Source organism: Rhipicephalus sanguineus, chromosome 5 (genome assembly GCF_013339695.2).
Source record: "Rhipicephalus sanguineus isolate Rsan-2018 chromosome 5, BIME_Rsan_1.4, whole genome shotgun sequence".
NCBI classification, from domain to species: Eukaryota; Metazoa; Arthropoda; class Arachnida; order Ixodida; family Ixodidae; genus Rhipicephalus; species Rhipicephalus sanguineus.
In genome coordinates, this window is record NC_051180.1 from 69,149,514 (window position 1) to 69,167,148 (window position 17,635).

The window sequence follows — 17,635 nt, forward strand, 5'->3', positions numbered from 1 at the left end:
CGTGTTTTTCCTGAGCTTTTACCTTTCTTTAAAATTTAAGATGGAACACCAGCATGCCCCGACTGCAGGTGACAGGATGACAATAAGTTTGGGTTAAGATCGCGTAAATTCATCGCGGGATAAATGCGCAACGCGTAGTGAAGTGTAAGAAATCAGTCTTAAACACCCGATGTCCCGTAGCCTATTTCTAAATCTAGCTGTGCTGTCTTTCATTATTTTTTTACGTTTGATTTCTTAAATACAGCTGTCACGGCTACAATCTGAACCCTCGACGCACTACCTACAGTAAAACGCCGTATTCTTGGAACTATACCGTGGCGGCTGGTGCGAACATGACCGTTATACCGATGCGCCGGTCTCTTTCTTCCTGCAGCGTAGGGCACTTCGTATTTCCGAGCATCGTTCGCGACTTCGCTCTCTCCGCTCTAAATGGGACGCAATAACGGCGTTGCTCGGTCCATAAGGTCCGATTTAGCGCTTATTCTCCCACCGCCAAATCTATATAGCCGCTTAGGCTTTGACTTGTACCACGGAATTTGCTATTTCGTTATACAGCCAGAAGGTACGCTGACAGTGAGGAAGAGATCATTTGTGGCGGAGGAGCTTGTGTGTGTGTGTAAGGGGGAGGGTGGAGGGCGGGGGAGGTGTAATGCGTTTTGCCTTGCGAAAGCGGAGGTGGTGGGTTGGAAGCTGGAAAGGAGAGTTGGGCTTTCGGTAAGCTTCACTCAGATACATCTCAGCACGATTTCAGCTGCTGTTTCGGCTTTGCTATCGATCTACGTTTTTGCTTTTCTGTTTCATGCCCGTCCTGTCGCTTGATTATCTTCTGCGTCTTGTGACATTTGGAAAGAAGAAGAAGCGATTAGGCGGGGTCCGTGAACGATACAGATCGTCAAACGTTAGCGGACGAAGTGTTGCGGAGGTGTCTCGTGTGTGAAATAATACTGGCGGCCCCGTCCGTATAGCGACTACTGAACTGTTATTCAATAAAGGAAGACAAAGAACGACAAAAATAATACCACCTTCAAGATGGCGTTTCCTGGCAACGGGAGAGTAAGCCCGCGAGCGCTTTTTGTCACGCGAACGAGTTCACATCATTTTCGTCGGGGTCTTATCCTCCGACAGCGCGAATCGCGCCACGCCTTGTGCTGAGCGATGTCCGGTGACTTTTTTTTTTTGTGCCGATAAGAAATGACGCCGCGCGAAGAAAGCTTTCGTAAGCGAGCAAAGTTCATTACACCCTTACTTGTTTAGGGACATTCAATTTGAAGGGCACGCAGTGGTGGCTCACTGACAGTGGCGTTTTGCTGCTGTCAGTGAGCCACCACTGCGTGCCCGGGTTCGAGAAAGATGCCCACGTTCGAGAAAGGTCACGGGTTCGAGAAAGAAGAAAGCCAGTGATAGGAAGCAATAAAAAAAAACGCCAGGCCTGCGCGGAAAGCGCAGCACAGTCACAGCGAAAGCTGGAAGAGCGGAATTTCTAGAGCCCGTTGTAAACTCTCTTGGGGCTACTAATGCAAGTACACTAGTGGGTACCCGAGTGGGTACCCGAAGTACGTAGTGCGTACCCGAAGTAGTTACCCGTAGTGGGTACCCGAAAGCGTACCGACTACGCCATATATCATCATTTTTGTGAAGTTGGGAAGCACCCACTACGCCATTATTCATCATTCTGCGGAAAAGCGCGGTACCAGCTAAACATCTGTGAGTCATAATGTGCACTTTGTTAATGCGACGGCTGATGACGATGAAGAATTACGGCTGAGCCCTTTGTAATGGGTTGGAAGCATAGGTCGGCCAACTCATGAGTCTACTCACTCAGGCTCACTCAGACTCATATCGAACCGTGAGTCTGAGTGAGTACGGGTGAGTAATTTTTGTTGAGTTTGAATCAGAGCGAGTACGGTTCAGAAAAGTGTTACTGAGTCTGAGTCCGATTGCGTTCAGTTGAAGTTTGAAATTTGAAGTTTATTTCATTATTTTTGTGGTACATGTATTTACACTTTTAGGGACCCAACAAAATTGTTAAAGGGTCCCTAACGGCATTATGACATCAAAACTCTAAATGACAACAGCATGAGAAGGGAATATTTAGTCATCAAAAACACAAGAAAACTTATCAAGACAGAATGTGGTTTCATGGGCAATGGTCACCGTTACTAAACAATAAAAACATGACTGGCACGATAATGCGATGTAATTAAAGCAACAGGAATTCATTCTGCAATATGTATATTTCTGGAAACAAATAGCGCGATAAAACGTGGGCCTAGTAGAAGAAAGCAACAGGACAAGCGCATTAACAGCAGGAATGCGCTTGTCCTGTTGCTTTCTTCTACTAGTCCCACGTTTTTTCGCGCTATTTGTTTCTAGAATGAATTACCAACTCGCCCAACAGTCTATCATTCTGAATATGTATAAGTTGTATGTATATGTACGAAAAACTTGGTGTGTCTGAGTCCGAGTGAGCCCTAAGCGCAGAACATATTTCATGAGTGAGTCTGAGTGAGTTACACTATTTTTTTTTTGCCGCCCTATGGTGATTACTGCTCAACTTCAGCATTATGATAAACCTTATGTCGGCTTCCGTTTATGCTCACATCTACTCACATCATACTTCAACGCATACTTTAACTAGAGTTCATACACCAGCTCAATATTTATTGATCAGAAGGTCGAATTACGGGTGGGAGGAGGTGATGCTTTGAGCGCACCACCCGCCGCAAACTCTTTCGTGGGAAGTTCTTAATAAAATATCTCGTGTGAGTCATATCTTTCAATAAAAATGTTCTTACTGAATTGCAACCGCTGATAACTCGTATTTCACGGTACGAAATCAAAATACGTATCGTAGAGCACCTACTGCGAGATATTGGCATTAAAATGCATTGACACCTTGGTAGAAAAAGCAAACTATACGCTAACGGACTCATGAGTCGACTCACTCAGACTCACTCATGCACAGATCGAGCCGTGATTCTGAGTGAGTGAGTTCGAGTGAGTAATATTTTAGTGAGTTGAGTCTCAGCGAGTCCGGTTGAGAAAAATCACAGCATATCCACGGAGTGAATGATGATGAGTGGGCGAAGCTGCGGAGGTTCATCGGTAAACCGTGAATCTTCCGTGAATTCTGCCCAGTACATCATCACCGACGTGAGATCGGGCGCGTTTATACTAAAGGTTCGATGAGTTATGACGACTTGCAGCTCACTTTAATTTTACATGTACGCTGTGAATTTTCATTGTTTAGAAAACCATTGCTTTAGAAAACATCGCGTCGTTCGTTAAGCAGCTGGCGTCTTTTCGTTTTGCTTTAGAAACATCTGGCGTTCTTTCGTGTTGCTTTTACAAAACATCTGGCGTCTTTCGTTGGTTTATTTCATCAATCAACGGCGTTTTGAACAAAATTTTTATTGTTTAATCACGGACAGGAGAAATCTCACCAGGCACTACCTTGAGATTGACGTTTTGCTGGGCGAGTTGGTAATATTCCATTATTAAACTTATTATTAAACTCGCCCAGCAAAACGTCCTTCTGTATGTTACCACTTCACTTTGTCCGTGTTATTTTGCGCTAAGTTTAATAATGGCACTACCTTGGAGGTAAACAATGGCTGCTAATGGGAATGAGAGACAGAAGAAGTCTGCTTTTAGCTAACACTTACACTTCTACTTCTACTAACGTTTCCTACTGGAACATGCCAATGGCTGCTAATGGGGAATGAGAGACAGAAGAATTCGGCTTTTAGTTAACGCTCACGCTGCGAATTTTTATTGTTCAACAACGCACAGGAAAAATCTCCCACCGGCACCACCTTGGAGGTCAAAGCGTAAGACTTGTTACGCACTACGACTACTACTACGAGGGACGAACGGGTGCCGCCTTAAGGAGCTTCGCCCCTAAAATTTTAGTCAGTCTGAGTCCGTGTGAGTCCGGTTGAGGAATATTTTGGTGAATCTGAGTCCAAGTGAGCTCTAGGGGTAAAATGTATTTCATGAGTGATTCTGAGTGAGCTCCACACTTTTTGCCGACCTATGGTTGGAAGCCTTAAACGACGAACTAGTTACGTAATTCGCATTGTGTGACTCCGGCTCGTTATTTCACTCTCCCACCGCGCAATATAACATACATTAACGTGAGAAAGAGAGAGAGAGGGGGGGGGGGGAAGAACTTTATTCAGACCTTGAGGAAATGATCATGGGGGCCTTATGGGCTTCCTTGGTAACCAATACAAGCGCCTAATGGAGAACCCTGCGCACGCCTATGGTTAAGGATATGGGTCGGAACAAAAGATCGTGCACGAAATTTTGCACTCTGTCACGACGACTGCCTTCCAGAGAGGTCTGAATGCAAGATTACTCGTGGGCTGTTCTTTGGCGCACGTTGAGTGACACTACGTCTTACTACGGCAAAGAAGAGCAAAAAGAAATCAATCGCTTGCTGTTTTCCCGTACTCACGTCGTGTCCAATCTGTTTCGTTCGCGCTGCAGTTTTGTAAAGTCCTGAAACATCATCCATGTGGATGCAACAAATAATAGTCTGATTATTCTCACTTTCCTTTTTTCATGCTGGTGTTCCCCTTTCCAAGTAACGGGTAACACACCAGGTGCGGCCTCGCTAACCTTCCTGTCATTCCTTGTCTTTTTCTGTCTTTTTTAACTCAATCCTGAACGTATATAAAGTACATTTGGCAAGAGCTTGTGGGCGGTAATTTCCTGAGCTGATAACTGAATCGCAGCGCTGATCGAGTGGTTAGAGCGTTCGTCTCGAAAGAGGGAAATACTGGGTTGGATTCCCAGTGCCGTCGGGCACTCACCGGTTTTTCTAATGGGACGACAGGTACCGCGGCCTGGCGCTCGGTGTTGTGCGCATAGAGTTTTCTACAATGTTTACTAGAGCAAACTGTGGCGCTGTGATTGTTTAGCCACCACAAATGTGCCTATTCGTGCTAGCGGCTTCGAATGCATTTGTGGCTTTGCTTATCGATGTGCTTTGGCTTTTGTTTTCGTTTCGTTTCGGACAAAGGAGTGGCTCGTTGTGGGCCTCGTGAGCCGATTTGAGTTGGTGAGCGTAAAAGGGTCAAGGTGGTGAAGTGGGACGGCTGAACCCTCTTATTAATTACCGGTCGTAAAAGCCAACAAGTTGCATGGAGGCAAAAGAGCGAAGCTTAGGCAAGTTCATGGACTGAAGGGCCATGCGTTGCATTCTGACTGAAGGGCCTTGCGTTGCAGTTCCCATACACTAGCGCCACATTTCCCTCTATAGTCGGCGACAACTCTTACTGGCAGTACTGTGGAAGCTACAGAACCGCTTGCCTGCGCGTGCGCCATGAAATAATACCTATTTTTACTTTCCAATCTTCAGAGCTACCTAATATGAATAAATAAAGCTTTCTTTCTTGTAAATATAAAACAAGTACGGGACGCCGCTGGCAGGAAAGAATTATTGTACACTTTAAATTTTTTTTTGTTTCTTCATTTCTTGGACAGTACCACGTTTTCCGCACGCCTGTCTCGCCGTAAACATGGCGTCCCCCATGTCGCCTGGACCATGTGTTGCCGCCAACTCGCCGTTCAGTTCTCCGATAAAGATATACTCGAAATGTGACAGAAAGGGGCTCTCAAAACAGACCAAGCAAGTTATCCGCAACGTCTATGCTGGAATAAGGTGCAGTCAGCCTGAATTGTCGACGAATGCCTGTCCTCCCTCCTCCCGAAAGAGTAGGCAGGCGTTGTGCCCCTCTAGGTGGCAGATTCCAGCTTGCTCACTCCCTCTTTTCTGTGTCCTTGTGTATCTATGTATTCGAATCAAATAAATAGATGAATAAATGGGAGCAAGCAGAACCGAAACTGGAACTGAAATCGCCTGCAAGATGCCGGACTGCTGGCGTAGTAATACAAATGTGCGGATGCCCTGCCTCCGTATTATTCGCTCCACTGACAAGATAAGATGTCGCCGAGCATAGCGTAATATTATAAAGATCTATGGCTGTGGGTGCTTACTTATCGAACAGGTGACCCCTCCTTTGCATTCTCTACTTTCAGCTCCTTTTCGCTGTGCCTTGCTCATTTACGAGTTGTAGAAATAAGCGTATTTCCTCAACTCAAAGCACTAATACTACTGACAAGTGACGTGGGAGATAATCCTTTGAAACTACATGAATCAAAAACTGCACTTTAGCAAGAACCACCGCAGTAGAATGATAATCATATCTTTCCGCTAGTTACCACAAGCCTAATTATAGTTAGCACTCGGGCATTGATATTTCCCTTAAATAATCGTCCGCTATATGTACCAGATAATACGGTTCTTACTTCGCTCACACTCCCCTTAGTGTAAGCGCGAAAATAACATCGATACGGGTGTCAGACACTGTGCTGATCCTACCTGGAGCGAACGAACGCCCTTCTCCGTGCCCCTTCATTATCAATTATGCCAAAGCTCCCCTCCCGCTACAAGCGGTTCATTCGTTATTCTTTTCTATTCTTATTCTACCTGAAGCGCCGGGAGGCGATCGAAGCGCCATTGACGCTCGGCAGCCGCCCACCCCTTTGACCGAGCTTTCTTTTTTTCTTCGGTGCTCCATGGCGACCAAAAATATATGCGGGTGGTGGGATCCGCGTTATTATTGTAAACGTATGCTAGAATACATCGCGACATAATACATGAGTCACATTCACATCCAATATTGATTTATAGATTGTCCGTCATACTGGGCGCGACTGTTCCATTTGCTACTATTGCACAAGCTTCAAGAGCTGTAGGAATTCGCCCGCTTTTCGATGCACTCGAGAGGCGCGATTAAATATTGCCCAATAAAAACACAGCGTCTGACGGTTCTTTAAGATTTCTCTCCTGCACGTCCCATTGTGCGTCTTTCTGACTAGAATTTCAACACGATAGGAGGACGATTCAGCAGCAGAAATACATTAAGGCACCAAGCGCAATCCAACAATGAGGGACGATGTTCCGTCTTACGAAGGCTTTTGCATCTTCTTTTTAATTGAACATCGTAGCGATGTTTACACCGAAGAATGTTGAATACCATGAAAGATTTTATGAACGCATGAGAAAAGGAACCACGTGCCGTGAGATAATGAACGTTGAATTAATCACGGTGTAAGGAGGGCACCTTGTGGAAGTTTAACCGCCGTATATTCGATTGCTGTTTTTCTCTTCTTTTTTTTCGTATTCGGCTTAACCAGGAGATATCTTGACCGTAAATGAATGCGTGTTACAAAGTTTGAAAAAGTGTTAATACAACCGAAAATAGATAACTTTATTGTACACCGAGGGAGGAGAGCCGGGTTTTACCCCGACGCCCCTGCGGGCCGCTCCCACGTTGGAACAGGCAGGGAGTACCTGCCTGCGGCATCGTGGGCCCCTTGGATTGCCCGAAGCTGACGGTGACGATCCGTACTTTTGATGGCGGAATAAAACCCTTGTCTTGGGATGATTTGCGCCTTGAGTTCCTTGGGTATGTGGGGGCAGTCCCACATCATGTGCTCAGATGTACACACACACCCACAGTCCGGGCAGTCAGGAGATATATCCATGTAAATAGATACATTAGCTGGGCAAGGGTAAACCCCTGTCTGAACCAAAAAATCAACATTAAATAATTCTGCTAATGGCGCACGCGTTATTTTAGCGCTCCTCTGCCAAACTTTCGCACTTTATTCTAATTTCACATAAGGCTTGAATTGTTGAAATGGTATTCGACGGAGGGCAACTCCTTTATGCAGCGATAGATACTGAAGTCTCTAGTATAAGGGCTTTATTCGCGCTGACTGATGTCAAAATTTCTTCTCACAAGTTTTGGGAAGTGGGAATGAAGCAATACCTGCATTGCACAACATTTAACCCCATTAAACGCTATTGCGGACTACTGCTGCTTTTCTTACGCGTGTGCAGAGGAAGTTAGTAGGTTAGTAGGTAGTTAGTAGGTTAGTAGTTAGTGCTTTTAAAGCGAATTCAAAGGAACTCGTAAGCTAGGTTGCACGAAAGATTAAGCTTCTGTATTAACAAATTCGTCGTCCGTCGTGAGAACAGAGGTTTTGTGAGCAAGAATATGAAGAATGTGGGAAATGGAAGCGGTGCCACCGATGTTGAACAATTGAACTTCACACATAACGGCAGCATTGTCAGATTTTCAGGGAAGGGTTGGCAGCGACAAGGGGAAAGGCCACGTGGAACTCGTCCGCTTTAGCGCTTGTAATTCAAGTTGAGGAACATCAGTTTAGATAGATATTCTATGGCAATTTTAATGCATTGAAATCGTATAATGGCACAAAAACGAATAATAAAAGTGAAAAAAAAAAAAACAGTATAATAGCCTAACTGAGTTTAAAATTTTCTTTTCCGTGTTTTGTTTGGGTGATTTCCGTGGTTTTGTTACATCTTTAGCTGTGAAATATATGGCAATTCCTAATAAAGAAGGTCAACGCCCGAATGACTGCAGAACAGCCTGAGTAATACCATTTCATAAAAGCGATTCCAAACAGCGCATAAAGAACTACCGACCGATATCTTTAACCTCTAACAGCTGCAAATTATTAGAGAACATAATACATAAATATACCGTGGATTTTTTTAGGTACACACAACATATTAAAAGAATGTCAGCATGGATTTCGGAAAGGATACTCAACTTGTACACAGCTAGTTGCTACCATCCATCATTTTGCCGTATCAGTAAATAACGTTAAACACATTGATGCAATTGTTATGCACTTTTCGAAGGCTTTCAACAAATTATCACATAGTCAATTATTATTTAAATTACATAGTCTGCTTAGAAAGTCTCAACTCGTTAATTCGACTTCAGCGTACTTGAACAATCGCCACCAGTTTCTTGCATTTAAAGGCCATAAACTACCAGTACAATCAGGTGTCCCGCAGTGTTCGGTCCTAGGGCCCCTCCTTTTTCTTATTTATATAAACGACATAGAAAAAGACATCTCTGTCAAAAAAAAAAAACTGCACGCAGGCGATTGTGTTCTCTATACGGAGGTGAATGATCATTCGGAGCAGGAATTGTTAAACAATGATTTTCAGTGTGTTGCTTCATGGTGTAAGCGGTGGCAGATGTGTATAAACTTTGACAAGACTGTTTTTTATGCGGATAATTGGAAGGAAAAGGCCCTTTGTGTTTACGTGTAATTTTAACAACGTGCAATGACTGAGGTGTCCGAATGCAAATATCTTGGGCTATGAATATAAAACAATCTCTGATGGAATAAACATATTAGTTACGTTACAGCTAATGTTTATATGAAATTATTCTTTTTAAGGAGAACGCTAACTCTGGCTAACCCTACTGCAAGAATATTAGCTTACAAATCCATTGTACTCCCAGTCTTAGATTACGCTGCTATAATATGGGACCGCTGCACAAAAGGTAATATTCTGAAACTAGAGAATGTCGGCAAAAGAGCCATACACATCATTTATAACGATTTTCGACGGAGCTCAGTGACTGAACTACAATCTCGCGCTAACCTAACCCCGTTATCCGAAAAAAAATACCGCTCATCACGTCTAAAATTAGTTAGGGAACACTATAACGTCGACGTTAGCGAATGGATTTAATTTTCTTCCTGTTATTCAACGCGCCAAAAGCATGAACTAACAATAACACCTTTTCTTTCTCAGAATGACTCTTCCAAGTATTTTTTTTTTCAACGATCAGTCAGAGACTAACCTTAGCAGCTACATCGTTCAAGCAGATTCTTTATAAGCATTTTCATCCCTTCTTGATGGCTGAAACATAATTGGTTATTTTCATAGTGACTGTCTGTATGATATCTGCGTTGCCTGTTCCTCTGTTTTATTTGCTCAACTGATTATTGCTTTGTTTAATAACTGTACCTAAATTTGTTGTTTCTCTATAGCATTTTTTTTACTGTAACCTCTGCATGCACATATATTTCGGGTACCATAATATTGTATTTTCTTTCAGGTATTGTATCCCACCCTGCTAAAACCTCGGTAGGAATTGCAGTACCAATAAATAAATAATAAAATAAATAAATAAAAAGGGCGTCAACGTCAACAGGTGTAAAGAACCTCCCCAGTCATTGGCCAATAGGTGCTCATCATAAATGAGCTCTGGCTGCTCTTTGAAAAGTGTAAAGAGATTATTCGTTAAGAAGTGAATGTACATTCTTGCCTGGTGAAAATAGCGTTTTATGTACCTTCAGTGAAAGCTGCCTAGGTGCGGTAATATACATTGCTCTCTTGTAACATTCATTGTATATGCACTGTATCTCTAGTGTTTGTGTAATTTTAATCTGCAGTTCTCTATGATGAAATCTTGTTTCGAGGACTTGTTCAGGTCGTCCACTTATGGCGTGTTTTTTTTTTCTTCAATGTAATTGTGTGCAGTATATTGTTATGCTACTCATGTGAAGAGAATGAGAAGACTCCATCAACTGATACCGACATCTCGGCATATCTCCATGTTAGCTTTAATAATTAGTAGGCAACTCACTCATTGAATTAAGATCGAAGACAGTGTTGCAGTTATAACAGCGGATAGCCAACACCAGCAAACATTTGCCAAAGCCAACATTATGCAGTGCTAGCAGTATAGGCGTAAACATGGTAGTGGGCTAGTGGCATTCGGTCAGAAGTTGTCGACAACCTAGGCGACGTACCCTGTTACATAATATGCATGGGAGATTCAAAAGGGCACTTTTGCCCGCAGGCCCAAGCAGAGACAGTCAGGGCAAGGCTCAGCGTTGCGCTCGAGTTCTTCGGATTGCGTTCTACCCGGAGTTCATCGATTATGTCACATGAGAAACTCAATGCGAAACCCGGACATGGATGGATGGGTTAAAACTGCATTGTGGTTCTTTAGGTGCTACAGACGTCTCAACATAGGCCAATGTAGCGTTTTTACCACGTTCAGCATTTTATTTTAGAGCCTATATGCGCCGCACACATGCAAGACAAAAATTTTAGGAGATGGAAAGTTTAATGAAGTGCTCTATAAAAGTAATTTATGTATTTGATCTATAATTGTCATTTCTTAAAGGGACAATAAAGAGCAAAATGATTTTCCTCATATTATTGCCGGTGACGACAAATCCGTTTTTTCTGGACGCCAGGTACTGTAATGTAACTAACTGTAACTGTAACTGTAATGTAATGTAATATAATGTAACTGTAACTGTAACTGTAATGTAATGTAATGTAATGTAACTGTAATGTAATGTAATGTAATGTAATGTAACTTAAGCAGCTCACTTTACTTCTCTTGTACGAAAAGTACCAAGACTCCATCCACATCTACACTGACGGATCCGTGCTGCCGAACAGCTCAACCGGAGCAGTCGTGATATCAAGGTTGGTTACGACAATTAAATTCAAGACATCTCACGCAACAACATCGACGGCAGCAGAACTGGCAGCCCTTAATAAAGCGTTACAATTCGTCAATGACCAACCGATGCACAAGTGGACTATTTTCTGCGACTCGAAGGCGGCACTACAGTCTCTACTGTCAGCTTTACGCCGCGGGCCGCACGAACAGCTGGTGCTAGAGATAGCAGAGATTATCCACCGCCTAACTGAGAAAGGACATCAAATCACTTTTCAGTGGTTACCAAGTCACTGCGGAATCATCCGCAATGAACGGGCCGATCAAGCTGCCCGCTCAGCCCACGCAGAAGACCATGAACTACTACTACCGCTTTCTAGGACCGACGCTGCACGGAAGCTTCGTTTGCATGCTCGCCAACGCACGACGTCACAATGGAATGAGCCACACTTCAAACATGATTGACTGCACTCATTTGACCATACATTAAGTCTTCAAGTCCCATCAAGGCTTCGCCGAGCAGACGCGACCCTTTTGCGTAGGCTGTGTTTGGGTGTTGCGTTTACCAACGCCTATGCTTTCCGCATTGGGATGGCCGACACCGCAGCCTGTGACCACTGTGGAAACGCAGAAACAATTAGACATATTTTTGCGACTGCCCACTGTACAGTGCACAGCGACTATCTCTTTGCAACGCGCTGAACAAGTTGGACGACCGACCTTTGTCGGAGGAAAGAATTCTATGCCATCGACAAGACGCAACGTCACAGAAGAAGGCCATGCAAGCGCTACTGCGCTTCTTGCGATCGACCGGCCTTTTTGAACGATTGTAAGAAGAACTTCGCCCCTGTGTGTGTTGTTTTTTTATCTTGTGTGTGTACGTGCGTTTTTTTCCTCCTCTTTTTTCCCCCTCTCTCTCTAGACCCCCTTTCTTGCCCCTATTTCCCCTTCCCAGTGCTGGGTAGCAAACCAGATGCTAATATCTGGTTAACCTCCCGGCCTTCCTTTTTTGATTCTCTCTCTCTTTCTCATATTAGTGAAGCACTCTTTCACGATACTAAAAACACCACACTTGCGGCGAGAAGACGCTTAGTAAGCGAGAAAACGCGCAAAAACAAAATGTGGGTGGCGACGCCGCCTTGAAGTTTCCGCACCATTCGCCGTGACGTCACATGTTTTGACGGCGCCTACTATGGACTACGTAGTTCCTAATCGGTAAAAATGAAGTACATTGTCCTCCGACGGGGCCGTAGACTTAACATACCAAGTTTGGGGTAATTTTGTTGAGCCAATGGCGCTAAAATATCATAAATACACTTTGAAATCCGTGACGTCAAGCGGGGACATTTCAGTGCGAAATTTAAAAATGAAACTTTGAACTTGAATTTCTCTTGTATAAATAAACCTATGATTGCGAAATTAACGACATTAGAGTTCTCAGAGCAGAGTTTATCGGTCTAAATCGATTCATTGTTCCTCTTTAGTGTCCCTTTAAAAAAAAATTCCCGAAAACGCTACAATTTACTCAACATTACATACGCGCTAAGGAGTAAAAAATATATAGCTACTACGAGGCACTGTCCAATAAAATTACGATGCTCGAAAAAGACAAAAAAAAAAAGCAAGTGTTAGAAGAATGCTTGGAACGGCCGATTTATAGCGATTTTCTTTCGTACCTGGTTTTCCAACATTTTGTGAAGTTCAAATGGCGCTCACGTACCCAAAAGATTTTTGCCGCTCAAATTATTGCGCGAAAATACTGCGGAAGTAATGTCTATATGTGTGTAATTTTCACAGATGTTTTTAGAAAAACTGATTTTTGTCGAGCGCCACGATTTGTACAGTTGGCGTGGAATGACCCTTAATTATGTGCCTTAGTTACGGCGCGAGCCTCGGAATTTGTGTACGTAGATGTGTTATTTGGAGACATGTTGTGTTCGTTTTCGTTTTTGGCAGGAGTGCGGTGTATCCGGATCCTATCGCTGGAGGTGCCCCAGACGGTGGTTGTGGGCACGGAGGCCCGGCTGAGGTGCGCCTACGACCTCGAAGGAGACGTCCTTTACTCGGTCAAGTGGTACCGCGACGACGTCGAGTTCTTCCGATTCGTGCCTTCCGATCGGCCGCCCGGGCAGTTCTTTCCTGTAGACGGCATCAGGGTCGACGTGAGTATATTCAGATTCTAATGGACTCCCAAAAACTATGTAAAAGTCTCCACAGCACACACGGCGTGGGAGTCACTTTTACTAATAGCTGTTAATGATATATGACACTGCCGGTGCCCTATACAGGTATTAAAGATGTGTCGAAAGTGTTCAAGCTGCGTGTGGCCGCTGCGTGAATCACGGGATGTTTATAAGAGGTCTTATGCGTAATCTCAAATCATCCAGTGCTCTGCAGTATAAAAAATTCGGCAGATCCCACGCGTTGTGGGAATCGGTTTCATGCGAAGTAGTCAGCGAGTACCTCTATGCTATATTTTATGGCTTTGAGCCAAGCGTTACGAGGCGGATAGACGTGTCTTTGTAAGTGTAGTAGCTGTTTGCACATCGTAGGCTTACCAGGCACATCGACAACACTGGCGTTTATAGGGTAACTCATGGTGCGACGTAACGTCAGCCCTCATGTTAGAGCACATACGTCAGTATATCGAAACTAAGTGCACTTTATGGTGCACTCAAGTGAATATTATACATAACTTGCGTTAATGTATTCGTCCGAGGTCGAGCAATGTTTCAATATAGCTTTGATGAATCATGGGGATACAAATGTAATGTTTATTGCACTGCTATAAAAGTGGAGCCCACACTGACACCACAGACGTTAATCTGATATGACGCCTGTATCGTAGGAGTACATATGTAGCGTTTATTCTTTCTGGTAAAATTAGATAACCAGCACCACAACCACAATTGACGTTGCACCGACATTACGCCTCCATAGGCTGTTTTTCCAAAACAGTTTAGAGACCTGGCGTGGCTATGCGGTAGAGTACCTGATTTTCATGCAAAATGCTTGGGTTCGATTCTTGCTGGGATCTTAATCTTTATTCTTTCCATTCGTCTGGTGCACGTTGCCGGTGTCGTTTTTTGTTAACGCACTAGCATTTAAATTACCAATGTCTGTTCTCGCCGTTCCTGTAGATATAAACTGTCAATCACATGTGGCGCATACCCGTACACCGCGGCCCGTGGTAAACGGGTATATGCAACACGTGTCTGGAGGAAATCGTTTGACGACTTACGCGATAGGATTTTCGCATTATTCATGTCATGACCCGACAGTAATATTCGTGAAATTCTCTTACCCTCCCATGCCGATTTTGGTCGACAACAAGTTAAGGATGCGATCATGAGAGCACCCGGACGTAGGCGGCTAGATAGATAGATAGATAGATAGATAGATAGATAGATAGATAGATAGATAGATAGATAGATAGATAGATAGATAGATAGATAGATAGATAGATAGATAGATAGATAGATAGATAGATAGATAGATAGATAGATAGATAGATAGATAGATAGATAGATAGATAGATAGATAGATAGATAGATAGATAGATAGATAGATAGATAGATAGATAGATAGATAGATAGATAGATAGATAGATAGATAGATAGATAGATAGATAGATAGATAGATAGATAGATAGATAGATAGAACGCTCTAAATGCCAGAGGATCCACATTACAATTTATTGCTATCGCATTAATCGCTTCGCCCTTGCGGTGAAACTGTGACTTCTTTTTTCTTAGAGCCTTTTTTTTGTCTGTTATTCATTCTGACATAAATTGATATTCGATGAAGCATTATATTTTTCTTTTCTGCTTTAGGCAGATATTTTAGGTGGTGCATGCTTCGAATCAATGACTACAGTATTACAAAAAAAGTACACAAACCTTCTGACATTTCACTTCATTGTGGTGTCCCGCCGGTATTTGGGACAGATGGCCGCAGACGTACTTTTCTTTGGCAAAGGCGCATATTGTGGGATGAAATATGCACAACCCAAGTAGAATATTCTTGCTGTTTCGAAACGGAACACCGTTTGTCTTACGAGCTCTCTGTCTGGTAGGAGCAAGTAGACCTTATTTTATTTTTATCATTATTTGGCCTGCAAGCAACCGCACTTTAAACATTCGAAATGTGCGTGTTCGCGTATTGCCAGTATCTGACTAAAGCACACTCATAAGTTAATCAAAATCTTAACCAGCTCACAGATGCAGCTCATAACTCGACACTCGGCAGTAATAAAGAATCTCGGAAAAGTCTAACGCACGTTGGTAAGCAAACATGCAAGCACACAATCACTCACACTCGTCATATTAGCACACCGAGACACGCACGGTTTGCGAAGCGAGCTTCTGAATGCCGAACAGACTCACAATCACGCGCCCGGCATCCACCCACTCGCGCACCGAATTCGGACAGCGAGCACTTGACGTGAAGTGCTTTTTTATGCAGGCGCTGGCAGCTCGCGCACCCTCATACAGCGTGCATCAGGGAGTTCCACACTCAACACGACAGAAGCAAATAGAAGCAGCGAACGGCGCAAGGAGTCGGAACAGATTGAGGGAGGAGGTGCTGGGAGTGGGAGGGACACGGATTGCTGGTTCCTCTGCTTCCGTTACTTGCACCGAGGCAACAGCTATAGGGCACCATGCATGCATGGCGGCATCAGTAAGAGGTGTTTCGCGGGAGGAGGGGAGGGGGGGGGGGTTTGGGGCATTAAATCTATGTTATTAATACCGGGGAGCAAGCTCCGGGGGGGGGGGGGAGGCGGGCTTCAGCGTATTACGTGGACAGACCGCGCTCGGCTTACAATATTTACACGACGTGCTCAGCTCACTCTCCCGTATTTTCCTTTCTTTTTTTCGTTCCGCTCCACTCGTTATTATGGTAATGAGCAGCGCCTATAACTTTGTTCCCGCGTCTCTACGCCGCTGCTGGGATGGGCGAGGGGAAAGGGGAGAGGAGGCGTGATGGGCGAGGAGGCGCCAGTGTTTGAATCGAGCACGTAATGCAATGCAGTTTGCGCTCGTTATTCTGCCATTTTCATACGTGGTGGCGCGCATGCAACAGCCCTAGCAATCGTAATGGGAATGCAAATGCACTCCTCTCTTCTCTATATACCGCCGAGCGGTTGCGACTCCCCCCCTCCCCCGGCCTCCCTACCATCGTTTGTCTTGATTCCTCGAACGATCGTCCGCAGCCTTCGGAGAGCTCGTACAGGTGCGCGGGCTGAGCCCGCTGCGCGGATTTGTGCTTGCGCGTACACTGCGAAGCACAGAAGACGATGCCGCAGTTTCGCTGAAAATCTGAGTGTGGTCGTCGTCGTTCTTTGAGAATGCCTCTCACAGTTTTAAATGCGTTCTTTTTTCTCTTTTCCTTCGTTTTCTTCCCCAAGACGGGAAGCACGCATGCGAGAATCGAGCAACGACCCGCGAGCGAGAGCGCTATACCTGCCCGAATGCTGAGGCGCGCGACACGAGCGCAGCAAAAGTATCGTGCCCGGAGGCGGTGTCGTACAGCGAGTGTGAAGTGGCGCACACGTCTTTCCGAAGACGAAATTCTGATTTTCTTCTCACCTCACTCCAAGGCGTACAGACACCGAGAAAGAAATGCGAATTTCTCCTCTCGTCAAGCTATATGCAGAGGGCGTAGAGACGAGCAAAGTAATACATTGCATAGAGGCAAGAGCTATGTTAATCGTCGGTCTCTTTCCTCCCTCAGCGCCTTGGGCTGTGTTCTTGTTTTTGTCTAAGAAGGAAGAGTTGGATTGTGGGAAGAAAAAAAAAGGACGTTTTTCAATGCAGCCTGTTAGGTTGCGAAAAAAGAAGTTTCGGGGAATCGGCTAGATTAGAGTGCTGTGTGCTTGGGGCGCAAATGTTTGCGGCCCCGCACTGTGGTTTGCCCGCCACCATGTTGTGAGTGAGTGAGCGAGCGAGCGAGTGAGTGAGTGAGTGAGTGAGTGAGTGAGTGAGTGAGTGAGTGAGTGAGTGAGTGAGTGAGTGAGTGAGTGAGTGAGTGAGTGAGTGAGTGAGTGAGTGAGTGAGTGAGTGAGTGAGTGAGTGAGTGAGTGAGTGAGTGAGTGAGTGAGTGAGTGAGTGAGTGAGTGAGTGAGTGAGTGAGTGAGTGAGTGAGTGGGAAAGGAACTCAGAAATGTCAAGTAATGTAGACTAGAGATAAATGAATGGAAAAGAGAGGGATAGTGAGCACCACGCGCTCATACAGAGACGCACAGCAGGACAACAGTTGATCACTGTGGTTGGTGTTCCTCAAAAACTACTCTAGTGCACGAATAGCTTTTC

The 17,635-nt window shown here is 44.5% G+C and overlaps 1 protein-coding gene across 1 annotated transcript in view; it reads left to right on the forward strand.

The window, feature by feature from the left end:
• Positions 1-17,635, forward strand: part of LOC119394703 (uncharacterized) — a 61,642-nt gene that overhangs the window by 36,920 nt on the left and 7,087 nt on the right. Inside the window, exon 3 of the mRNA XM_037662015.2 lies at positions 13,281-13,486. Coding sequence (XP_037517943.1) covers positions 13,281-13,486 — 206 coding nt within the window. The remainder of the gene's footprint in view (positions 1-13,280; positions 13,487-17,635) is intronic.